Below are 25,060 nucleotides of genomic sequence, written 5' to 3'. Positions count from 1 at the left end.
CGGTATCCCCGCCCGTTTTTCTTTTTGTTGGTTGGCCTCTCTGTTCTCTTCACTATTCAGTACTAAACTTGCACTGCATTTTAGACTTCCGGGGTAGATACCATGTTGCGCCCCATAGACTACCAGAGGTAATACGGGGTTTATACGGGGCATGTCGAGCAAACTAACGTCTAAGTAGATAAACAGGCACCAGACCACCTCGGACCCTTGCTTTTCTCACGGCCGTATTGGATAAACTACTCGCGGCCAAGCAAGCGGTTGGCTAAATGCGCAGGTACCCAGACGAGACGCAGCGCCATCCAAACTATCCGGGAAAATGCAGCGTCTCGCATGATGCGGGCTTTGTATTTCTCCATGTTTATTTTCCGACGTCAAGGTGTGAGGGGGGGGATCGTTAGTGTGTATATATATCCGGGGGACCAAACGCTATTTCTCGCCGTTTCTAGCTTTGCATGAACTTGCAAGTGGTGTTGTGAATGAGTGAAGTGAAGTGTGTCTTATTCATCTCTTGATTACTATATAGTATATATAGTATTTTTTATCTTACGGCTGAAAAAAGGGGAGAAACAAAATTGTGACAATGTTGCCCAAGGACTTTCAGTGGGGTTTTGCGACGGCTGCGTAAGTCTTTGTCTTGTCTCGTCTCACCTCATTCATCCCTGCAACATACAACTTACACACAAACCTCCGACAGCTACCAGATTGAAGGCGCCATCGACAAAGACGGCCGAGGCCCCAGCATTTGGGACACCTTTTGCGCCATTCCTGGCAAGATTGCCGATGGAACCTCCGGCGTCACGGCCTGCGACTCGTACAACCGCACCGCCGAGGACATTGCGCTGCTCAAGTCGCTTGGAGCAAAGTCCTACCGCTTCTCCATCTCCTGGTCCCGAATCATCCCCAAGGGCGGCCGCGACGACCCCGTCAACCAGCTGGGGATCGACCACTATGCCCAGTTTGTCGATGACCTGCTCGAGGCGGGCATCACGCCCTTCATCACGCTCTTCCACTGGGATCTGCCCGAGGAGCTGCATCAGCGATATGGTGGCCTGCTGAACCGCACCGAGTTCCCGCTGGATTTCGAGAATTATGCGCGCGTCATGTTCAAGGCTCTGCCCAAGGTGAGGAACTGGATCACCTTCAACGAGCCGCTGTGCTCGGCCATCCCCGGCTACGGCTCTGGTACTTTTGCCCCTGGCCGCCAGAGCACCACGGAGCCATGGATCGTTGGCCACAACCTTCTTGTTGCCCACGGCCGTGCTGTCAAGGTGTACCGTGACCAATTCAAGGACCTCAACGACGGCCAGATCGGCATCGTCCTCAATGGCGACTTTACCTATCCCTGGGACTCGTCTGATCCCCTCGACAGAGAGGCCGCCGAGAGGCGATTGGAGTTCTTCACGGCGTGGTATGCGGATCCCATCTACCTGGGCGACTACCCTGCCTCTATGCGCAAGCAGCTGGGCGACCGCCTGCCAGAGTTTACGCCCGAGGAGAAGGCCTTTGTCCTCGGCTCCAACGACTTCTACGGCATGAACCACTACACCTCCAACTACATCCGCCACCGCACCTCGCCCGCCACCGCAGACGACACCGTTGGCAACGTCGATGTCTTGTTCTACAACAAGGAGGGCCAGTGCATCGGCCCAGAGACGCAATCCTCGTGGCTTCGTCCTTGTCCCGCCGGCTTCCGCGACTTCCTCGTCTGGATCAGCAAGCGTTACAACTACCCCAAGATCTACGTCACCGAGAACGGCACGAGTCTCAAGGGAGAAAACGACCTGCCCAAGGAGAAGATTCTGGAGGACGACTTCCGCGTCAACTACTACAACGAGTATATCCGCGCCATGTTCACCGCCGCGACGCTGGACGGAGTGAATGTCAAGGGATACTTTGCCTGGTCGCTGATGGACAACTTTGAGTGGGCTGATGGCTATGTAACGAGATTTGGTGTGACTTATGTGGATTATGAGAATGGACAGCAGCGATTCCCGAAGAAGAGTGCGAAGAGCTTGAAGCCCTTGTTTGACGAGTTGATTGCGAAGGAGTAAGCGGGTGCTGATACCTATGACATTTTTGTGCTGGGATGCAAATATGAATTCACGATGGAAAGGATATGAACCAGAAAGGAACGAAATATGACATATCTGGATTGCTTAGGGAATTGGTATATAATGAGTAAAAATAGAAAATACAAAAAAAGAACTATAGTCCTATACAAACAGGATGGAAGTGACATAGCTGGGAGCCTCTGGCCCTAGCTTTCTCGATGCTTATGCCGCAAGATAGGTATGTGAATCGGTACTAATACGCAAGTTTTACAATATTGTTATTAACAAATAAAGTATTTTTGATCTCTCAACTGCTAGCATTCATTACTCATTATCCAATGTCTACGATTGTGCTACTGGAGAGGCTCCCTCATTACCTCTACTCACAGCTTGAGAAGGTATCATGTTCTGCATCATGGGCCATGCTCCATTTCCGTTCCCATTAGGCCAATTCTGACCGGACATCTGTTGTCCTGGATTGAACATTGCCTGTTGATTACCCATCATGAAAGGTTGCTGGGGATGATTCTGGCCCTGTGCAAATTGTTGAGGTATCCAATACATGCCTTGTGGACCATTGGCCATCACATATGAGCCCTGAGCCGGCATCATCTGAGGCGCCGCTGATTCTGAGGTTGAAGAAGGTGTCGCGAGTCCAGTTGAGACGGGCATGTGGCCTGTATTCGGGATGGCACCGGCCATCATGGGAGGCATCCCAGTCATCGGTGGAACCATACCGCTAATTGCTGAAGGAGGTATAGCTGGCTGAGTTCCTTTAGTAGGACCATAATTAGCCTCATCATCACTCGTGTCAGTCGTATCATCATCATCGTCTTCATCCTTCTTAGCTGCCTTGGGATTTTTCGCACGAAGCCTCATATTCTTGGCGACTTCATCCGCACTGAACCCATATATACTCTTAAGATAGCGCATAAACTCGAGATACGCGTCCGAAACAATCTGAACATGATGATGAGTCAGTTCCACCTGAGTAGCATGAGCATCACCACCTCCCGAAGCAGTCTGGGCATCGAATTCTGCCATGGCCAGGGCAGTTTGGCAAGCGTTTCGGATTTGGCGGCCGTTCCAACGCATGTTTTCGTGCTTCTTCCAGTAGGCGGTGGCGTATTTGAGGATGTCCTTTTCGTTGATATTGATGATGCGGCCTTTGTCTTCGAAGCGTTTTTTGATGATGCGGAGGTTTAGGCGGAAGATTTCGCGGGTGGAGGTTTTGTCGAGGGGTGGGTAGTAGAGACTGATGTGGATCCGGGATGTAAAGGCTTCGTCGAAGTCGCCGATTCGGTTTGTTGTGAGGAAGAGGATACCGGCGTAATATTCTAAAACTCGAAGAAAAACTGCATGCCAGATTAGATAACCTTTCTTCTATGTATACTGGAAGAGTCTTACCTGCAACGAGTCCATTTCGGACAAAGTTCTTTGGGGAGCGCTGGGCAAGGAAAACATCTGCTTCATCGAGGAGAAGAATGCATCCCCATCGGTTGGCAAGACTAAAATTTCTCTCTAGGGCTGCTTCTACTTCACTAGCAGTAGCACCAAGATCACCTAAATCGGGGGAATGAATACGTTAACATATGTCTTTTGTCTAGATACATCTCTCACAGAAAGAGGAAAGGGTATAGAACTCATACCACATGTAATTTGGAACAAAGGCTTGTTGAAGCGCTCAGCAACACCCTCTATAACGGTCGGATCAGTATATGCACACAGTAAAATAGACTGAGTTAATATTCAGGTTGCTATAGTAAATGTTATACTTACCAGCAGTAGTCGTCTTACCCACTCCGGGGGAGCCGTGTAGAAGAAGAATGAGACCCTTTCCTATACCGAGAGTTAGCCAGTATTCAAAGTAGCTGATAATCGGCGAAACACAGGACAACCTTTTCCTCGAATAATGTCGACCTCTTCATTGTCACTAACTCGGGCCTCCTTATTCCGAAAGTGCTGATCAACTAAGCAGTAGACTATATCCTTATGCTGCTTGGGAAGCACCAGTTGGTCAAAGGCTGTCTGTTCTTTTGACCCCTCGCTGACAGGACTCAGATACTTAAGATCAAGTTTTGCTATTAGTGGCACATGATTAGCAAACATTTCTGCATCTCCTTCATTGGTTAGGTGCACAAACCCCATTTGCGGCTTCGCAAGACAAAACCAAATACTCGATAGGACATAATAACCAGGTCATCATTCGTCAGAGAATTCTTGGAGGCCGTAATTTCCTTCAACGAACGGGGGTATATGGCTACCGATGGCTCATCATTAGGCTCGTCGGGACCAGGCATCAAACTCGCGATATAGTTTTCGTTCCTCGTCTTGTCGACGTAGTTGTCATTGTATATGTATTCGCCAGCACAACAAGCAGCCGAGCAGCTCTCCTCCTCAGATGAGCTTGATCCTCCCAAATCCTTTCCAATAAGAGATTCAATCTCGGGCTGCCATCCGCTTGACTGTGTTGCAGCAAAGGCCTCTGCGAAATCAACCATGACTTGACTGTCAACTTCGTCTCGTGCCTCCAGGGTGAATCCATTGTAGTGCATGTGCTTCACGCTGGCCACATCAATAAACATCTTGCCACGGTCGATGAGCTCTTGGTGGAAGGTAGCCTTGGAATCCTCCTTTGCGGAGTCGTCGCGGCTCTGGTAGTTTGAAGTAGGGCTATCTGCAAATCGGATGGGATACACTTCGAGAGATGTTATCGCCTTTTCACCGTCGAACTTTGAAATGACGAATGATTTCGACACTGGGCCGAGTTGCTTTCCGTCAAAGTCAATGTAAACACAAAAGAGAGTGATGTGAGCAGCTGGTTCGCTCTCGTCTTTCCTCCAGGCACGCCAGGGAGGAGTGACTTTGTGTCCAGTGCTTGTGATGCTTATAACTCGGTAGGCTTGTCGTCGGCCTTGCGCTACGACATCATCTCCCGGTTTGAAGAGATACCATAGGTGGTTGAAGGAAATGGTGCGAGGCTGAGTCTCTGATAGGTAATTTATCTTGGCCTGGATCGTGTTATCCATAAAGTCAATGAGGCAGCTCATATGCTGGTATGCCGTCAACGAATTTGTAAACTCATCATCCTCGCTTGCCTCATTGCCTTCAGCGCCGGATTTTGTTTCCTCTTGGTCCTCTGAGGGTTTTGGTTGGTCTAGTAAAACTTCGCCGTTGCCGAATTTCTCTTTTAGCTGTGCAAATTTCTCGCGAATTTCCTGGTTGTAGTAGACGAGTGCTCGGAAAGGTCGAATCATGACAAGAGCGCTGTTCATGCGATAATCCTTGGCTTTATTCTTAAAAATGTTGTTGAATATCTTTATAATGCTCTGCGATCTGATTCGAATTCGCTCTGGCACAAGCTGTTTGCCTCGGGTGACGTTGTTGGCGATCTCAGCCCACGATGAGACTTTTTGCTCTTTTCCGCCTGCGCTTATTGCTGGGTTTTGCGATTTTTCAGCGTAGCGCATGAACCAGGGGTTGTTATAGCCGTCGTAAGTGATCGAAGGCTCTTCCGTGAGGACTTCAATGATGAAATGATCCCTGTTTTGGTCTCCATGATGACCCTGGAATTTAAAACTGCTCCAATCCATTGGACTCACTTCCACCTGCACTACATTCGGCGTGGCCTTATCCGGATCGTCTTCAGCATCCGAATCTTCTGTTTTGATTCCGTTAACCTCTTCCAGTGTCGGAATGTGTGCTCCAGGTCGCGCATCTTGTAGCTGAGTTTTTAGTACGTCGAAATATGTAGCCCACTCCATTTCTTTCTTGGTCATTGTCTCTTTGGTCTTTTCTTCTTCTTCGATATCTCGAAGCTTTGTCCTTAGGCTCCTCAATTTACGCCAAGAATTATATGAAGTGTTGCCTTTATTTATGAGGGTTTCTGTCCTCTCTTGCATCAGTGTTAGTGAAGATAGAAGGCCAGGACCCTCTTCGTTTGCGATTTCCTCGACGAACCCCAGCATTTGCTTTTCAAGTCGCTCCCTATCGCGTTTCTCGCGCTTAGCATCTTCTTCTACAGTATTGAGTCTTTGTTGCAGTTTGAGCAGTAATTGTTCCATGTTTCCTTGGTGCCCATTAGCCTGACCAGAGGCATTTGTGACTGGGGATTCTGTCATGGTGATGCTTGGGGGTACTGCTGCGCCCTGATTTGATTCAGTTTTTTTCGCATCATCAGCCGAGGAAGCATCCATGGCTAGTCGATGAAGATGGTATTTGTATTGATTATATGACATGAAATAAATATAAAATAATGGAATGAGTTCCGAAACGCCGCAGAAGAGAACGCAATATCCTGCCTACAGCATGTCTTTCTTCCTAGGCAAGATACATCTATATGTATGTAACTAATGCTGGGACAGGGATCGCAGCAAAAGGCGCCATCTTGTCCAATAGAGACAAACTCCATAATCATGCAAACACTTGAAGAGGCCTGTCGATTAGGCAGCAATACAGCCAAGAAGGAATCATTGGCTGAAACGTAAGGCGACGGGACAACTAGAATACCGCGCAATATCTTGACGGTTGCAAAGAGCAAGGAGTGGTGCACTTATGGAGGGTCGGCAAAGCAATTGGTAGGAACAAAAACTCAGCCGCTTATGGATCCAGCGTATATGAGGTTAGCTTAAAGGAATAGGTAGCCTGTCAAAATATATATAGAAAGAGGGGTAAGTCATTTTTGGTTTCACAAGGGTGTTGAAAAGTGACAGGAAATAAGCAAGTGATAGGAAATATCAAGGGATGGCTAATACCAAGTGGCAATACTATTAACTATTTTAATATGTTTTCTGAATTACGGTTCCGTCAGCCGTAAGACACAAGACACTCTTCCTTGCCATATCCACCCTTTGTATAACAGTTTCTGTCTTCAACTCAACAGCCATGTCGACTAAACCTTCGTCGATTCCACCGGTTCACCTACAACCTCCATCTGTTGACTATATTGATAATCGGCTTCCAGAACACCACGGCGTTTTTAAAAATACAAATTCTCACTACGATCATACTGTACAGAAATATGTGCGAGATGAATCTGGCAAAGACGAGAAAAGCGTAGTCGGAAACCAGGACAAGGGTCAAACTCAGAACCAACTCAGTCCGACATCTCAACTGGGAGACATTGGAGACCCCGAAAAGTTTTGGGGTCTTATTTTCCCCGCGGCGATTGAAGCATTTACTACCAAGTATCCAAAAGAACCTGACGGGCTCGAGAAGCTAGGCTACCGCATCCGAGACCAGACAACATGGAAAGGCATCAATGCCCAGCTCCACAGAGCGCGTGAGGTTTACGATGGTACACAAGTAAATTTTCAGGGTCGTTGCAAGCGAGCGTTGCGCAAATTGGGTGATAGTGCTATTGAACCGACATCGAATGTCGTCAACCTCGTTCCCAACATTGAATACATCTCTCCTGTGCTTGGAGCAGTGCAACTACTTCTTAACGTGAGCTTAGCTATATTTCTTGATAATACACTAGGCATACGCAATAAATCATTGCTGACTTGGTACATGAAGGCGTATAAAGTGGCATCTGAAGTGCGAGAAAGAGTCACATCTAGCTTCGATGAGGTAGAGATTCAAGAACTCTTCAACGATGCCGAGGTCTATTTGATTACGTTTCCAGACAGTAGCAAGGTAAAAGATGCAACTATATCACTAGTAGTGACAGTGATGAAGGCAATCGAGGATGCTATCGTATTCTTCTTGTCTAAGCAAAGTATGTTTCTTTACATCAACGGCGGGCACTTTAAGCGGTTCAAGGCTAACATGATAACATCTAAGTAAAACGACTTCTATCCGCTTTTTATCGTGGGAAAAAAGGATATCAAGAGACTCTTCTCAGAAGCCTTGAGGCTATCAAGATCAATAGTGAAAAGCTCATTCAACAAGCACAGAGTGCACACCTCTTGTACACACAGTTCAATCTCGCAGCCATTCGAACCGGTAAGTTTCGATTACGAATCGGACATTGCAGACGATTTCTAACAGTGCACACCATTGTAGAAGCTAAACGGTTTCATAATGATGCCAAAGACCAATCGAGGTATACTACACTAATGCTCAACGATATACATGAAGTCTCCCTGGAAGCATGCAACAATGTACTTATCATGCTCAATGATGCCGAAGAGAACAAAAAGCGACAATTACAGATTTTGGCCAACCAAGAAAGTATACTCAGCAGACTGGAAGAGATTTCCAGAGGATCAACTCCAGTGCCTCCGGAGACTCTACCATGGCCAACCCAACAAATGTCGAGCTTCAATTCTCAATTTCAGTTTAATCCAGTACTACCAATGAATTATCAACAATATTTTCAGCCAGCACAGCAACAGATCCCTCTACATACTGGTCAAATAGGCTGGTTCGACAGCTTTCCTAATGCAGCCCAACCGAGGCCTGTATCACCACAGCCGAGGATCGTTAGCTCTTCGATCATTCTGGACTTGCTGAACATTCCACTTGACCTAGACAGCGTGGATCTACTGGCTGTCAAGGAATATAGTTATCGACTACCAAGGAAGTACCACACCCGTGCCGTGCAAGTGACCCAAACACGAGAATCCCGCCAATTCATCGTCGCCCCCACCTCAAGACGACTATTGATCCATGGTCACTTTTCACCACAGAGTCTTGATACATGGCAAAGTTCTCCGCTGTCCTTTTTCTGCCTCTTACTGGTGAAAATGCTCCGTGAGAGGGAGAGATACATCACCCTGGTGTTCTTCTGTGGGTTCCATGCTGAGGAAGAAGACAGCAATGTCGGTGGCGCAGCGATAATTAGGAGCTTTATTGCTCAGCTGCTACAGCAAATACCTTTCGATTTTATGCCGCTGGATACGGCGATAGACTTGGATAGTATCTCCAAGGATGACTGCAAGATCTCGCATTTATGTGACCTCTTCGTCTATCTGGTTCGACACTTGCTCCGCCAAGATCGCACTCTTGTGTGTATCATTGATGGCATCGGGGATTATGAAACAGATGAGCTCGAATCCGATATGCTGGCTGTTGTAAAAATGCTTCTTCAATTCTGCAATGAGGCCGAGCACGGCAATGGCGCAGGTCTATCACATGGCGATGTTAAAGTACTGGCTACAGCTCCATTTTCCACTGAGTCAGTCCAAGAACTGTTCATCGGTGAAGGAAGCGAAGATGAAGACGATTCGCCATTTCTGACAATGGAAAGCTTTCCGGATGTAAACGACACTGTTGGCATAAGCATGCCGTCGTTTTCCTTACGCAGGGGGAATACAGATGAGCTCGATTGAGGCACCGATGACTTTAATGATAATGTTAAATGAATTGTCAATAAATGATATCTTTCGTGTCATTCTTCTGGGGCCCGATCTCGGTATATCCTTCTGTTCTAAGCAACGACGGGGTACAGCCTATATTTCCAGCAAACGATCGAAGGTGAGAGGAAAGCTCACCTATGTAACCATGCATATGAACATGGGATACACTGAAGAGACAATTTTCACATAAGATTCAAAAGACAGAGAAAGAGCAAAAAATTAAGCGCATTGGAGATTTGCTCCCGGCAGGGCTTGAACCTGCGACCTTCGCATTACCAAGACTGGGCTGAAAGCTGAAGTATTAGTACGAAGCTCTAACCAACTGAGCTACGGAAGCGCTCGATGATGACCGGAGACGACGATAGGAGACTCTTGAACTCTGTTCTGCGAGGGATTGAATCTCCAAATCACGATGGAAATAGATGTTGGGAACAGGAACACAAAGAAATAGTCTTATTATTTACATAACACGGGTCTCAAATAGATGTAAAGCAAAAACATCACACATCACACATGACTCGCGTAAAATAGCTCGCAGTTTGTGATCATGTAATCAGCATCGCCAAATCGTTGGTTACCATAGCGAGATCAAGAGGAAACATCTTCTGTCAATCTGTTTCTCTTAATACTGACTACTTATTATCATCTTCCTGTGGTATCTTGGTGTAATTAATGAACAAACGCTAAACAAATCTCAGTAAACATTCGTGATAGTCATTCTCCTTGCTCCTCGTTAGAGTACATCCCCAATACCCAAAAACACTCAAACCTCTGGCTTTTCCTCCGTCACATCTATCGTTTGGCTGGGCCTCCTCCAGCCTTGTGACCAACTCCAGATAGATTTAATCCATTCTTTGCAATCACTCACCCCCCCTGGACATTTCGTTATCAATCACCCAGAACAGCAGTATAAGGGTAACAGGCACAGAGATGGCCCAGTAGACGTAGAAGAGTCTTTCACCAGCTGCAAACTCTCCATTCATAGACAGGACTGACGCCACAAAAGTGCAAGGCACAACAACGGTGGCTATCTTGGCGAGTTGGCCTGAACTTCGTGCCATTTTGTTGGTGGCTTCTGTCTGAAAGAAAGATTCACGAGACTGAATCTTGGCTTCGCGGGCCTCTTCCATATTAGCACGAACGGTATACATCCCCATGTGACTGCTGATGATTTCATCCATCCCCTTAAGCTTTTCCTCGAGAATTCTCCATGCCCTACCCTCCTCTGTTGCGATACGCTGAAGCTTTTCATCTTCCGGTGATAAATAACCAGTGTCTCGGAGTTGGAATTTCCAGGTGATGGCTTGTAGCTCCAGCTTATCAAAATTGATGCTCTGCCGCTCCTGCATCAGGCCATCATACGCCTTGATGGCCTCGTCGCTCTCGTAGGCCCATTTCTGCCTGACTCGGTAAAATCGTTTATCTTCCACCAGAGCATCGTGAAAATGACGCTCGCGTCGCCAGACATGCTCTTCCCACACTGCCCGGATGCAATTGCGAGCAAAATAAGTGGCTGAAAACACATCATCGTTAAAGACCATGGGCACGTTCTCGTAGGCCTTGACGAGACTGTTGAACATTGAGCGCTTGTGCACTTGAGCATGGCCGTTTTGCAAGGAATTTACCATCACTTCTCGTAGGACATCTCGCCCAGGTTCCCAATTCTCCAAAACAACCGATTCAAGCCCATTTAGATGCAAATGAGAAAGCTGAGGATCGAGTAAAATAACAGCTGTGTTGGATCGTCTCTTGTCAGCATATTAGACCTGTTTTCAACTCGGAAAAGCGACAAACCTGTCCATGAGCCGTTCCCATACGACTTGCTCCAATAAGATACCAAGCTACGAAACATCAACCAATTATTACTCTTGTCTAGGATCCCTGCTCCGCGGTAGAAACTTCCACAAAAGACGTCTACAAAACCATCAACACGAAATCCCTTGGGAAGGCAACGTCTTTGTGGCACTGGTACTCTCCAATACGTCGAGCTGCCTTGTTTGACGTACTGCTCATCCATGATATTGAGGTCCACGCTTTCATCGCAGTGTGCCAGGAAAAACTCTGGAGGGATGTCTAGCAGGACTCCCAACATCTCTGCTAGCCGCGCGGAGACGTCTTCTAGGATGATGATGCGTCGGTTTCTCTTCTCGGCTGTGCCGTCTTTGGGTGTATTCTCCCAATACATGAACTCATCTCGCGGGTTACAAAACGTAGGCGGGCCATTTTCTAGGCCAATATGATCCCCTTCAAACTCATATATATAGTAAGTGCATGATACGCTGTGCGGCACCTCTTTCCACGGGTGAGTGGTCTCTTCTTTCAGCATCTCAGTTTCTGCAATACGCCTTGCCCTCTCTGCGTACGCCATGGTTTTATGCTTCATATCATCATTATCCGCCCAAAACACATTCGGATCTGGAAATAGTCAATAACATGTTACATTATGCTTCAGTCGCCGTGACTTTTGCTACCTTGATCTGATTGTGGCATCGTGCCCCAGTACTTTGTTGGTCTCACTTACCGGTCTTCCTACCTTGCGCCTCCCAGTTGAACTTTGAAGACAATGACGATTAAAAAAAGATGAAAAGTTACTGATAAATCCAAGTGTATTAGACGAACCAAAGCCATCATCGCCCTTCAGATGCAACATCCCCCTTCAACCGATATCACTACAAGTGCCACTACTAGTACATGCAGCATCCCACACTTCACAGGAAACAACCGTCTTCTGGCGAATGAGGAAGCACTGTGCAATGACACATGCGAACTAATGCATTCAAGTGACCTATGGCGCTGTTAGCACAGCGAACTATTAGGCCTCGTCTGCATGGGTAAGCAGGGATTCTCGAAAAGCCAGCCGCAGCTGAAATGTTGAACTGAACGAGGGGGTGCTGGCATGACACACACAGCATAAATTCTTCTTTGCTAGATTCATTAATTTTGTATAAAAATACGAAGCATGACGACCTTATCAGTCCATGGGATCGCTTGTCTTGATGGTGTAACTCTCTCGTATCCCTCATTTGTTTTTACTTCTCTGCTAGCAAACACACTCGTGAGAGTCCATAGAGCTCTAGGATTATCTACCCAAGGAGAAGGCTCTTTGCTTTGGCATGTTTCTTAGATCTTAATAGTACATGTATGATAAGCTGCGATGGCTAGATCAACCAACAGTATACTCAGCCGACGCATGATAACTGCAGCGAAATCCTAGGGTAGATTCATCACCGGCGGTTGAGTAATAAAATTCCAGCCATACCGATAACGCAAGCCCTAAAGCATATAATAAAAAGGCCGCCTATGAATCAAAGCTTGAATAGTAGATCTAAAGTTAAAAAAAAAAAGGAGCAAAGTTTGATCATAGTCCCAATAAATAGAAATATACTCTACTAATACCCTGCATGTAGAATGCGATATTCTCCCACTTTCTCTAGCAGCGTATTCTTACGTCTACTGTCACCAAGGCGCTTTTAATCGCCATGGCTGTGTTCCATTTTCTTGGTGTCACGAACTCTCTCATCTTCTCGCAGAGACATCGACGTGAGCGCAATACCTCTGTCCCTCCAAACCAGTCTCCTCAGCCGAGCCATCCATCATTGGATCAAGTAACCGCCGCTTCTACGGAAGGTGCTTCTACGTTTAGAAAAGATCCTTCTAAAGAGAAAATGCCCAAAGAAATTGCGCCTCAAGATGACGCTCCTAGAGAAAAAGCTTCTGGAGATGATAATTTCGGAGATGATGAGGCTGGAGATGTTGAGTCTGCAGACGATAGTGAGACTGGAGACGATGATGAGTTTGGAGACGATGATGAGCCTAGAGACGATGATGAGGCTGAAGATGGCGGTATATGTCGGGACGATGAGGCCGGAAACGGTAATCCCAGAGAAGATAATTCCAGAGTCGGCGATCCCAGAGACGACGACACTCTTGAAAATGACGGCGATTCTACCCAGACGATGCCACCGTCGTATCAAGAAGCAACTGCAGCCTGGGAAAATATTGCTGACCCAGATGGATCCCGTTACAGCACCTCATGTGTTTGTGTATCTCACCAAGGCTGCTGCCGCAGGCATAACTCACTACGGTCGCCGGATTGCAATCCTTTACAAGCATTAAGCACATCTCAAGTCCTCCCCAGATGGTGGTCGAATGGAATGCATCTCATACAGATGGAAGCTGGAGATTCCAATGAGGGAACACCATCGTCTAGCACGCAATCAGCCCTCACACTTGCGCCTATACATTCTGCTATATCCTACCATCTATCGCTGGATAATCTACGTTGCATCCGTCGTCGAATTAGAGACGAAGTCGAGAAGGCCCGTATTCAACCACTATCCGACAAAGACCAATGTACCTCTGTAACATCTACCAGCTATAGGTGGTCCATTAGGTGGTCCAATGAGATATACTTTTACCGAGGCACCTTTTTTACAAAAGCAAAAAATCATCTGCTCTCTACCTAAAGGATACGAAAATTCACCCGAACGCTTCGCTGCCTGCCCGCATCAGAGTTTGTCCATCTCTGCCCCGAAGTTTTTGATAGAAAACAACCTGGATAAGGTACAGACATGCTTAATTTATAATCCACCACGCTGTTCTCGCCATCTAACGGAAACGTGGAGCAACACTCATGGGCCTTATGCCAAGATAACTGCTTGCGCGATATGCCACTTAGTTGCTGAGTGTTCCCTAAAGTTGCGGAATCGCAATTTTTATATAAAGTATACTTGCTACAGAGACCTTGGCCCAGGAACAGATCTTCATCATCCTAAATGGCTTGCTTTGCTTACAGGCGCGGGCAACCCCCATCTACAAGAAAACAGGCACGAAAGGCTTTATGCACACTTTTGGCGTATAGTTACTGCCTAGAGAAACAATTGGGAGTGACTTTTCGGCACCTCAAATTTGCTATCCACCATCCCTCATACAGATTCAACGGCAAGGATAATATCATTTACTAGAAGAATATAAAATATAGTAGTAAATACTAAAAGATTATAGCTATAGTAGCAGATACTAGGGGAAACCCGTTATAGTGATAGAAAGTAGCCATAGAAGCAGATACTCAGGAAATTGGGTATCAACAGCCTAAACAAATGCTTAGAGTCGTAAACAAAAGGCTATTTCTCACATATGGTTTCAATCTTCGAACTCCACGCTGCCACTAGGATTATGAATAGCTACTCCCAAATAATACCTTACGGATAGGGTCACTCACCAGTCATTAAACGGGGTGCCCCATGTCAGTTCTATGAAGGGCGAAACCTTGGCAGAAACCGCGAATAGTTTTGTTCAATCACATGTAAAATACACACCGCATCATTTTGTGATAACCAATCTTGGCCATTCTGTTTCTCGGTGATAGGTGCGGCTGGAATTCCAGCTTCTAATTCGCCTAGCTGTCGATCCCGTGATTGCAGCCTTATCCTCGGGCACGGCATGCCCAAGTATTTCAAACCCCTCAGCACACTCACAGCATCAATGCATCGACAATTGACACGCTGACAAATGTTTCCCAGCAATGGAAAACTACAGTATCTCCTCTAGTTCATTCGAAAATAACGTCCAGATCCACCAGGGAAACAACTATTACGCTTCTGGTCGGTCACGCCCATCTTGTTCCTACATAAACCTGGACGGGGGCACTTTGCTAATCCCTGCGACGGTACAGAATCGCCTCGAAGCAAATCCGACGCATGTCGAGATGCACTTTTTCTTGCAGACCCAATCGTCGATCGTGAGAGGCTCAAAAGCATAAAGGGCCGAAGGACTGCAGGCACATGCGAATGGATCAGAGATAACGAAACCTACCGATCCTGGCTTGACGGCGACTTACGATGTCTTTGGATTACTGGCGGTCCCGGCAAAGGAAAAACAATGCTCTCAATCTTCCTAACTGAAGAACTTGAAAAGCGCACTCAAGAAAGCAAAGCCACAGAACTTCTATTGTTCTATTTTTGTACTCCAGACGAGAAACACAGCAGTGCTGTGGCTATTCTTAGAGGTCTAGCATACCAGCTGGTCAGAATGCGCCCAAACTTGGTCAGCCATATCTTGTCCGACTTTGAAAGTGCCGAGAAGACTCAAGAGACACTAAATTCTCCGAACGCTCTCTGGATGGTATTGGAAAAGCTCCTGCAAGCCCCCGACCTTGGAACGGTCTTTTGCGTACTCGATGGACTTGATGAATGCGATGAGGAGTCATCAAGCCTACTAGCTGAAAAATTTTACGAATTCTTTTTGGAGAACTCCAAGCCAAGCGGTGCGCAGCTCAAACTAGCGATTGTTAGCCGAAAGATTGATAGGTTGGATGTCTTCCCCCAGGTGAAACTAGATCCTGACAACAACGAATATGTCAACAGCGACATTCAAAGCTTCATTGCCAGCAGCGTTAAAAGACTGGAAAGGATCCGGGGCTTCAATGTTTATCGCGAGAGTATCGAGGCCACTCTTCTAAGTCGAGCCCAAGGCACATTCCTATGGGTCGGCTTCGTCATAGCAGAGCTATCGAGAAAAAAGACTTGTACCGAGATCATGGAAACTTTGGAGGGAATTCCTCAAGGGCTGCATGGAACTTACAGCCGAATGTTGACACAGATTGAAGCTAGTCGTCGATCAGTTGTCTTTGACCTTTTGCAATGTGTCACCATAGCTGTTCGGCCTCTGTCATTATCTGAACTGACGGAAGTTATTCGTCTCCCACCCACCACGAAAACCAGCAAGGACCAGGCCATTCTTGATTATATCACACTATGCGGGCATATTCTCACTGTCTATAATCAGCAAGTCAGCCTTGTCCACCAATCAGCGAAGGATTACTTATTACAAAGTGATGCCGATAGCGACCCAATGCTCAAAGAGTTCCAGATTAACGCAGAACATGCGCATGCTACTCTAGCAGAAGTATGTCTTGACTATATCGAGAAGAGCGACTTTTGCAATGCAACTATGGATATAGAGGATGCGTTAGTCCTGAAGAAATGGCCTCTATTGCAATACGCTGCAATGCACTGGCCAGAACATGCAAGTCGGTGTTCAGATGCGGATAATAAGAATGCATTGAGTCTTTCAAGACCATTTTTTCAAGAGACATCTAGTGTGCGGAACCACTGGTGGCAGACTTACACCAGGAGGGATGGGATCTCTCTATTCCAACCCCCCTCCGATCTCTCTTTGCTACACATTGCCTCTTGGTTCGGGATATATGACTTGGTTCGGGGGCTGCTTATGGCCAATACTTTGCTCAGGACACCCCCAACGGCAGATGAAACTGGCAGTAGTTACGCCAAGCCGCTTGAGTTGGCTCTCAGCAATGGCCACATATCTATTGCGCAGCTACTGCTTGCAAACGGCGCGGATGGTAAAGACGAGGCACTGGAATCGGCTGCTGGCAGTAGTGATATAGATGCTGTGCAGCTACTGCTTGCATACGGCGTAGATAGTAAAGCTAGGGCGCTGCGATCGGCTGCTAGCAGTGGCCACATGTCTATTGTGCAGCTACTGCTTGCAAATGGCGCGGATGGTAAAGACGAGGCACTGGAAACGGCTGCTCGCTATGGCCACACGGCTGTTATGCAGCTACTGTTTTCGAATGGTGCAGATGGTACAACTGAGGCGTTGCGACACGCTGCCTTCTTAGGCCAAACGGATATAGTGCAGTTATTTCTTGCAAACGGCACGGGTGGTAAAGATGACGCGCTGACAGTGGCTTCCTTAAATGGCCAAACGGCTACGGTGCAACTACTCCTTGAAGACGGGTGCAAACGGTTAACGGAGGCGTTGGAGGGGGCTGCCAACAGAGGCCACACGGCTATTGTGCAGCTACTTCTTGCATATGGCGCAGATGATAAAAATATGGCGCTGCAAATGGCTGCCTCCTCACACCATATGGATATTGTGCAGCTCCTTCTTGCAAATGGCGCGGACGATAAACTGACATGATGCTATAGAGCTAGACTTAAAAGTAGGCAGCTCTTGATGGCAGACGGTGATGGCAGCAAAGATGTTGAAAGGAGCGGCAACTGTGCAACTACTGCGTCAACGAAGTAACCGCAACATATAAATGACATAGGTTAATCATCCAACCGCTAGACAGAAAAGATTTCATATAGTTTCGGGTAATTAGCACGCTGAGCCTCGCGTAGAACCAGCACTTATGATATGCGCATTGGATTTATAGGGCATAATACTGCCTACCGTCAACAACTAGTGATCGCATCTGTAGATTCGTCCTTTTGTTAAAGACCGGGCCTGGATGTGTTGTCCTTTTGCCCCGTTTCGTCTGGGGACTGGGGTCGGCGACGTGCTCCGGGCCGAAGCCACATACCGCTCCGGATGGCGTCTGGCGCCACTGCCGTGACATGTGGCGGAAGGACCGGCCAAAACGCCGGCAAGTTCGTGGCGTCAGTTTGTGGTTCTCGTTTTGACAACCTAATGTATAATTCTAGTCTTCTTATTTACCTTCTTGTCCCTTTTCTTCTTCACCGGTATCGTTGGTGTTATTGTTGGAGTCTACATCGAGGCTAAAGCGAAGCTATAGCTACTATTGGTGCTATCGATCGCATGATAGTTACAGAATATTCTCTATTTAGGGGTATTAAAGATAACAGAATACTGTAGAGGAGAGAAGTCTGATGCGCAGGTTGCCTCCGATGTTATACGCGAATATCAGTCATGAGATACCCTTGTCGGTGCAGCTAGGCAGACATCCGTCCGTCGCATCAGTAGCTGCGCCCACTGCATGCATGATGTGATTGGCCTCCGCTGGGATCAGATCCTGGCGCATGTTGCAGTGGGCTAGTGTTTGGGGATTGAGCCTGGGGATTGAGCCTGTGAGGCTCACTGCGAAATCGAGCTGAGCCTCAATTTAATCGCAATTCTTGTTTTCTTCGCCTCTTCATTTGGCTGGGCACCAGCCTGTCACAGGAATATAAACCAGGTTTGCCAAGGAGCTTTATCCAATTGCAACTAATATCTCGCAAATATCGTCCAACAGTTATCCTCGAGTGCCCACCCGGATCCTACACATTATACTGCATTTGACCACTGGTTAATCCTCGTCAGCTAAGGGGATATCTAGGGCCCAGCTGCAGACTCGCCCTGACAATCCGAGAAAAGAATATGTTGGAAGACTCAGCTGCTTCGGGCTTTGGAGGCCAGGGAAATCGGGAATGGCTATTTGATTGGTGTCCAACTTTCCGAGAGTCTCCCTCGGAGAAAGCCAATTTCGATGTTGCGATGATTGAATGTTGGAAATATGAAGACGATGAACCAACCAAAAAATACGAACTCTGTGGCTTCCACACAGAAACCATGAACTCGTGGCTGAAAGAGCCCACCCCGACGCGAAATGACCGACAGCCATCGGCCGGCTTCAAGGTGGCGGTGTTGCCTTGTGCCGATTCCGATAAACTTCCACACTTGACAAATAGCGAGATACAAGCGTTTAACGCTGCTTTTGGGCTGCCATATTTTCAGAAGCATTGCTGCTCCATAGACAGCGGTGCATGCGGCATGTTTTTGCAGCCTGACAACAGTTATGGTATTTGACTTCTCTATACATGCACCTAGGGGCCTACATACGTGCCTACTAGGTAGTATATGTATGCACATACATGTGTGAATAGGCACTGACTGCGGCTAGTCTTTATCATTCGAAGAGCCACTGACTGGGCTTCGATCGGTTCGGCGCTTCGATACGATCCCCAAACGAACATCACTTGTGGGATTTTCTATATTGCACTTAAAAATATCAGCTTCGCAAAGTTTGAGAAGATGCCTGAGCAATTCATGAATTGCAGTCATCCTCTCTTGCTGCCGCTGCTAGCCGTCGAGAAAACATTTGAGGCGAAAGCCAATCACCTTTGGATGAATTTAAGAGATCTAAAAAATATAGAAGAAATGACGGGATACGGTCTCAGCGTCTCGGAGAATGCGACAGACTCACAGAACGACTACCGCGTCCTGGTGAAAGGACTAGGTAAATTGCAAAGTCAGCTGTATTTGGCACTGGCAACAATAAATTCGTCTCGATACATGGCTCTATTTCTGCGTCAGAAAATACAGCATCTTAATGGAGTTATCCCAAAGGAATGTCAGCAAAAACTAGCACCAGCATGCCACATGTTGGATGAGCGAATCGAATTCCTTCTGAGCAATATGGAACACATGTGCATAATGGATGGCATGAAGGAACGAATGGAAGCGCAGCAAACCGTCGTAAGTACATTTTTATCTGGACTTCATTTTTTTTTTTTTTTTTAGCCAAAATGCAATTTGAGAAAAAATAGAATTGACAGTCAAAAGCTTTTCAACCTCATTGCTCAGGCAGATAGTCTGATCAATGTCAGCCTCGCGCAAGATTCCAGAGAAATGGCCGTGGCGAGCAAGCAAGACAGTTCAGCTATGAAGATCATTGCCCTACTCACAACTTTTTTCTTACCAGGCACCTTCATTGCGGTAAGTTTCAGACTATCTAGCTATCCCGCGGCTAAGCAGCAGATTCCTATTTGACGCATGATATGCTGACTCTCTTCCTAGTCATTCTTCGCCATGCCGCTATTTAACTGGTCTGAGCCTTCACTCCATCAGGTCGCAAACAGCCACTTTTGGGTGTACTGGGCCGTGACAGGCCCTCTGACATTAGTCACTATGGCAGGCGTCATTGCCTGGGCAGTCTGGAACAGCCGTCGCATCCAGCTCTTGCAGTCTCGTGCGAGAGAGAGCGTGGTTGGTGAAGCCAACAGACGCAGAGCGAGGGACATGGACGAGAAACAATCACAGGAAACGGAGACAAAACGGAGTTCGATGTCGGAGCGAGATGCTTACAAAAAGTATTCCATGTTTGATATCCTTAACCACCGCCGGCGCCACCATCACGATTCGGCCACAGCCGAGCCGTGAGAATTGGCAGTTGGACTCAAACGAGATTTCGCATACGATGCAATTCCATGGCTTAGACCACGCTCCCAAGCATTGATCTTCATGAGACATTAGGTGCACATTAGGTGCGCATTAGTTGTGATATCTAAACATATACCCCTCTATCCGCTTTTCACAGTGTCTTTCTCTTCAACCCTTTCTATCGGCACTCTTTCTTCCTCATTATCATCATTATCATGAGCCGTTATATCGCTTTCGTGATCTCCTGTTGTCGCAGGTTGCTCCTCATCAACAATCCCTGCATTACTAGCGCCTGGTTTTCGATCGCGTCGTAAATACCATCTAAAATAATAGACTAGACCTTGAGCCATAAAGACCTTATTCAAACGCTTGTTAACAAATAAACACAAATCAAAGAGTGGATCCAAAAACTCACCTGTTCAATTGTATAAAGCAACACTGGAATCGTGATAAACGCCCTTGTCAAATCGTCCGCCTGAGTCCACATTGACGTTACCAAAGGGATACCCAAGCTTGTCGTTTTGGCCGCTCCGCAGAAGCACACGGCAATGGTCTGCTCCTTAGACATCTTCTTAACAGAAACTATACGTTTGACGCGCTCGGGCAGACGAGATTCCGTGACATGAGGGTTGACGTACGTTGCAAGAAAGGCGGGTGGACGAGCGAGGTAGAAGCAGATAAGAGTGAAGATCATGTAGAGGCCGATATTAATGAAGACGTTGAATATGACGTCTTCTTTAGATAGCTTATAAAGCGCACCAGTGCCGAATGCGCCTGAAAATGTAGTCCTTTCGTCATATCTTGGTTAGTTAAACAGCAATACTCAGCTTGGAATATGCCCAACTCACCATACTAGCAATATCAGGCAAACGGCCGGCAGCTTTCCCAACATCGTCACCCTCAGCACCTTTGCCACGAGATCTCCCTTCCACCACCTTACCGCCTGTCCCACTGCCAGGGGTAGCAAGACGCTCAGGCCAAGCTGCTTGGCCACGTTGGCATACATGTCGCCCAGGGTACTCGGGTCCGCAGGTCGCCAGTTGTCAAAGACGGAATCTCGCGGTATGAAGCCGTATATCAAGATTGGCGTGAGGAACGAGCCGAGGGTGTTGCCAATGACTACTGAGATGACGGCCGCAGCTTCATCGCCTCCTGCCGAGCGTGTCATGACAACGTTTGAGGCGATGGTGGTGGGGAGACAGGCTGTGGCGAGCATGCCGAGGATGATGGGGATAGAAGGAGTGCCGTGCCGTAGAGCGCCAGCCGCAAGACAGATGTGAACAAAGGCTAGATTTCAAGATCTTGTTAGTATATCACATACAGCGACTATCACAGAAACGAGCCGTATTGACAATCTGTACTCACCCAGCATAATCACGGGAATAATCACAAAGCTGCAGCCCTGAACCATAATATGCAGCCTCCAATTTGTCAGGTTCTGCTTCAACTTATCCGGAGGAAGCTGCAGTCCGTTGATCAGAAATATGATTGCCACGGCACCATACAGGATGCTATACTCTGATCTGATGACACCCCCATGTTCTGCGACATCTGTATTTGTTGACGTAACCAACCGATTAGCTTACTCTATTCCACGACACCGCCCCTCATCCAATTGCCGAGGGCAAATCCGATTCAGAAAAGAAAGGGAACTCAGCATCGTTGAAGATGTCAACGAAGAGAAAATGAAGAAGAGAAAACTCACGTGGGAAGAAGCATCCAAGCACACATGCCACGCCGAATCCAATGAGCAACCACTGCGCCGCCACAAACTCGACTCCCTTCCAAATCCACACCAGAGCTTTGTTTTCCTTCCAATTACTCCTGTCCGTCGTCGCCGTCACTGTCGTCATCGTTGTCGTTAATGTCGTAGCAGCCATGGCTCCCAATCACTTCGTCGTAAATATCCAAAAAGCAGAATACACATCCAACGAGAAAATTTCACCATCCAAATGTCATAAAATCATCGAGAGCACGTTAATATGAAAGCCAACATATTCAAAATAATCAGAGTGAAAATGAGAAAAATGTGAGAAGAAATAAAGAAAGAGGGAAAAGTCACGATATGGGCCGTAGATAAAATACCGTGCCGGTCGGTCAAAATATGTTTAAAGACCGAAAGGGCTGCACAAGTTCTGAGACCGCGCAGGAATGCTGCGGGAGCAAAATGCGTCTTATTACCGGCGATGAAGGGCGGGTCTCGTCGGCCGATCGCTAGAGATATCTGCCGACATCGCATATTGGAATAGCCAGAATAGGACAACTGAGGCGGTCGTCGGTGGGATGATGGGTTGGAATCTTCTTGTAAGCGTCATGATAACGGAAAAGGGGGCGAGGGCCTGAAAAAAAGCATCAGATGCAAGGGGAACAACGAGCTTTGAGACAGGCATACAATGGCGTTACATGGGCATACTCCCGTGCGAAGCATAAAGATGTGAGAATGAGGACTCCTCATTAATGCTTGGATAATCACAATAGTATATTCAATCCAGACCGCTATTAAATACGTCGGCTACTCCTATCGTCTGAACTCTTCATAAGCTTATACAGTCGGGACGTCAGAACAACATTCGCCCTTCGTCACGTCCCGTTTTTCACCAAGTGACAAACATCTAATCATCCAAGAAAAAAAAAGTCGCTACCTCCTCAAAAGGTAGCGTCAAAGCAAGGCTAACCCCAACGCCGTGCGATGCCTATGGTATCAAAACAAACATTCCTCTGAAAAACAAGTTTTTCAAGGATCAAATCGTAACAAAAGAGCCTGCTCTTCTCATGGCGCCTCCATTGGTCGTGAGAATATTAGATGGAAGAATAAATATAAGAAGAAGAATGAGGCAGCAAATCTTCAGACAGACAAAGAAAAAAGTCTTAGCATATGGTTGTTTATGCGACGAGCACGGGTGCCGGCTCCAAGGGCATAGCTGCAATGGACTCAGCAGCACCGGTGCTACTCGGTGCCGGTGCAATCTCTGGGTCTGGTATTTGTATGTCCAGCTGAGGAAAATCATTAGCATTGGCCGCTGGAAACTCCAAGCAGGTGAGAAGTCTACTTACAGTCATGTAACCCGTACGCCGGAGCGAAATGAGTTTTGGAGGGAGAATGCCTTCCTCAGACGGTGTGGTCTTTTCTTTTTCTCGATTCCACTTCTCTATCCACAACTCCAAGTTGTTCAATCGGGATTTGATACCAGTCATACCGAAATCATCCCAAAGCCATCCAGTAACAAGACCCAATACCGCGTCAAGCACATTACGGGGATTGTAGGGATCAAAAGCCGGTACCAGCTCCTTGTTGAGTTTGTCTATGATGCGCCGGAATTCAGGCTCGGGAATCCCAGCAGGATCCAGGATCTCAGGGTAAAGATTCGAAAACGTGGGAGCAAGATCACCCTGGAGAAGCCAGTCGCGACGGATTCGGATTATCCGCGTCTTGGCATATTCTGCAGAGTCTGATGGTACATGGGGGTTTAAGTGAGGGAAGCAAGGGTGCTGCGGTCCCCACGATTCCCCTAGATCTGGCTGGATCTCTTCGCCCATGATTGACGAGTTGGATGACGAGATTGCAGATCCTATACCATCCCCAAAGGATACGTTGGAGAAGCGAGGGTGGTCCATTACATCAGGTCCTCGCTCCAAGTCTCTGGAGTGGGACCTCCTCGGTTCCTCATTTTCGGGTAGCATGATGCCTTTGCCCTTATCAACTTTGGGATTGTTGGTAGGTGGCGGCGATTCGCTAGTGAAATCGCCGCTGGTCCTCGTTTGGAAATCAAACCGGGTTGGGGAGAGGGTTTGTGAGCGTCTCTCGTCGTACGAAGCCCGGACAGATCCAGGCAAGCTTATGCGCTTGTTATCCGTTGTGTTGAGGTCAAACTGAAAGCTGAGTGGTGTTGACGAAGAGTGCCGCACCTGTCGGTGTTCGGTGAGAGTCAGCAGGGGATAGTCGCCAGCACCGGTGACGTTTGGGTCGGCAGTGTCGGTAGATTGATCGAGGGCCGGGTGCTGTAGTGGGACAGGAGGCCCAATCGGACTCGAAGGGCGTCGCTTATGGGAGGGAGCTCTGGGGGTTGAGTTTGTAGGATTCCACAGACGGGCGGAGGAAAGGCGCTGAAGTCGAGTCGGGCCTGCGGCCGATGTTGTGAGACTGCGAAAAATCGAGTGTTGGTTCCGCTTATGCAAGACGGGCTGTGGCGACGCAGGTTCCGTCACCTTGGAAGCGTCGGGACGAGGAGGCTGGTGAGAGGCCGAGGGTGAGGCTGGGACGGCGTCAGAGCGAGGGTTTGCCTGCGCGCCTAGGGAGGGCGGGCCGGTTGCTGTTGAAATTGCCTGAAGCTCGTATGAAGCCGTGGGAATGGTGGAAACGGCACGGCCGCTGGGACGACCGCGCAGCGAGGAAATGGCGAGGTCGCGTCGGGCCTAGAAGTCGGCGAGACCAGCGCAAAGCTGCTCCCAGATGAATTCGAGAGTGCCGTTGACTCTGAGAAGAACCGCCGCAGATGCGATAGAGTCGCTGCGGGAGAAAATTGAGACTCTTCCGCAGTGGCCGTCGAGCGCAACGCTGAGTTGGAAATGCACGTCCGGAGAAGTGCTGAGAATGGTTTGGCGTTGAAGCCGTACTCGTATCGGCTAATCAGGGGCGCGCGCTCGAACGGGTTAGTGCGGGTGATTAATTCTCTTGCGCGGCTGTTGCGTGATTGCATATTTATCGATTTGGCATCAAGTGCGATAAGACAGCATCGAAAATATTCGGCAGGCTGTGGAAGATGCTGGGAGAAGAAATATTTTTAAATGCCCATTGCTGGTGGT

At 47.7% G+C, this 25,060-nt stretch overlaps 8 protein-coding genes and 1 non-coding gene across 9 annotated transcripts; 4 read left to right on the top strand and 5 right to left on the bottom strand.

Moving 5' to 3' along the window:
- The first annotated feature begins 463 nt into the window (after positions 1 to 463).
- V8C40DRAFT_246849 (glycoside hydrolase superfamily) lies at positions 464 to 2,216 on the top strand. Its single transcript, XM_083216192.1, has 2 exons — positions 464 to 621; positions 695 to 2,216. Exons 1-2 carry the CDS (start codon positions 581 to 583, stop codon positions 2,049 to 2,051), a joined length of 1,398 nt encoding a protein of 465 aa, XP_083072612.1. The 5' UTR covers positions 464 to 580; the 3' UTR covers positions 2,052 to 2,216.
- On the bottom strand, positions 2,160 to 6,613 carry V8C40DRAFT_246847 (uncharacterized protein). The gene is made up of 6 exons (XM_083216191.1): positions 4,195 to 6,613; positions 3,950 to 4,132; positions 3,831 to 3,890; positions 3,701 to 3,748; positions 3,459 to 3,614; positions 2,160 to 3,406 (listed from the first exon to the last, which is right to left on the bottom strand). Exons 1-6 carry the CDS (start codon positions 6,287 to 6,289, stop codon positions 2,394 to 2,396), a joined length of 3,555 nt encoding a protein of 1,184 aa, XP_083072611.1. The 5' UTR covers positions 6,290 to 6,613; the 3' UTR covers positions 2,160 to 2,393.
- A 167-nt stretch (positions 6,614 to 6,780) lies between these two features.
- On the top strand, positions 6,781 to 10,015 carry V8C40DRAFT_246845 (uncharacterized protein). Its single transcript, XM_083216190.1, has 4 exons — positions 6,781 to 7,496; positions 7,569 to 7,770; positions 7,836 to 7,997; positions 8,058 to 10,015. Exons 1-4 carry the CDS (start codon positions 6,936 to 6,938, stop codon positions 9,323 to 9,325), a joined length of 2,193 nt encoding a protein of 730 aa, XP_083072610.1. The 5' UTR covers positions 6,781 to 6,935; the 3' UTR covers positions 9,326 to 10,015.
- On the bottom strand, positions 9,590 to 9,689 carry V8C40DRAFT_t130. The gene has a single exon. It is a non-coding gene; the product is annotated as a tRNA-Ile (tRNA).
- A 197-nt stretch (positions 10,016 to 10,212) lies between the features above and the next one.
- V8C40DRAFT_266491 (uncharacterized protein) lies at positions 10,213 to 11,720 on the bottom strand (the record flags this gene model as incomplete). The annotated part of the gene is made up of 2 exons (XM_083219760.1): positions 10,213 to 11,084; positions 11,147 to 11,720. The coding sequence occupies 2 exons, from the start codon at positions 11,718 to 11,720 to the stop codon at positions 10,213 to 10,215; spliced, it is 1,446 nt and encodes a 481-aa protein (XP_083072609.1).
- A 1,297-nt stretch (positions 11,721 to 13,017) lies between these two features.
- On the top strand, positions 13,018 to 17,296 carry V8C40DRAFT_266490 (ankyrin repeat domain-containing protein; the record flags this gene model as incomplete). Its single annotated transcript, XM_083219759.1, has 3 exons — positions 13,018 to 13,705; positions 14,875 to 14,955; positions 15,027 to 17,296. The coding sequence occupies 3 exons, from the start codon at positions 13,018 to 13,020 to the stop codon at positions 17,294 to 17,296; spliced, it is 3,039 nt and encodes a 1,012-aa protein (XP_083072608.1).
- A 911-nt stretch (positions 17,297 to 18,207) lies between these two features.
- On the top strand, positions 18,208 to 20,498 carry V8C40DRAFT_246843 (uncharacterized protein). Its single transcript, XM_083216189.1, has 4 exons — positions 18,208 to 18,896; positions 18,999 to 19,573; positions 19,661 to 19,813; positions 19,895 to 20,498. The coding sequence occupies exons 1-4, from the start codon at positions 18,476 to 18,478 to the stop codon at positions 20,255 to 20,257; spliced, it is 1,512 nt and encodes a 503-aa protein (XP_083072607.1). The 5' UTR covers positions 18,208 to 18,475; the 3' UTR covers positions 20,258 to 20,498.
- On the bottom strand, positions 20,157 to 22,382 carry V8C40DRAFT_246839 (putative sodium bile acid cotransporter). The gene is made up of 5 exons (XM_083216188.1): positions 21,963 to 22,382; positions 21,623 to 21,808; positions 21,106 to 21,544; positions 20,673 to 21,045; positions 20,157 to 20,613 (listed from the first exon to the last, which is right to left on the bottom strand). The coding sequence occupies exons 1-5, from the start codon at positions 22,135 to 22,137 to the stop codon at positions 20,398 to 20,400; spliced, it is 1,389 nt and encodes a 462-aa protein (XP_083072606.1). The 5' UTR covers positions 22,138 to 22,382; the 3' UTR covers positions 20,157 to 20,397.
- Positions 22,383 to 22,968: 586 nt separating this feature from the next.
- On the bottom strand, positions 22,969 to 24,954 carry V8C40DRAFT_279791 (Golgin subfamily A member 7/ERF4 family-domain-containing protein; the record flags this gene model as incomplete). The annotated part of the gene is made up of 3 exons (XM_083221287.1): positions 22,969 to 23,251; positions 23,312 to 24,626; positions 24,785 to 24,954. 3 exons carry the CDS (start codon positions 24,952 to 24,954, stop codon positions 23,141 to 23,143), a joined length of 1,596 nt encoding a protein of 531 aa, XP_083072605.1. The 3' UTR covers positions 22,969 to 23,140.
- Positions 24,955 to 25,060: the final 106 nt, after the last annotated feature.

Source organism: Trichoderma camerunense (genome assembly GCF_050948025.1).
Source record: "Trichoderma camerunense strain CBS 138272 chromosome Unknown V8C40scaffold_10, whole genome shotgun sequence".
Lineage (NCBI taxonomy): Eukaryota > Fungi > Ascomycota > Sordariomycetes > Hypocreales > Hypocreaceae > Trichoderma > Trichoderma camerunense.
The sequence above is the reverse complement of the archived record's forward strand: the minus strand, read 5'-3'. Positions and strand labels throughout refer to the sequence as shown.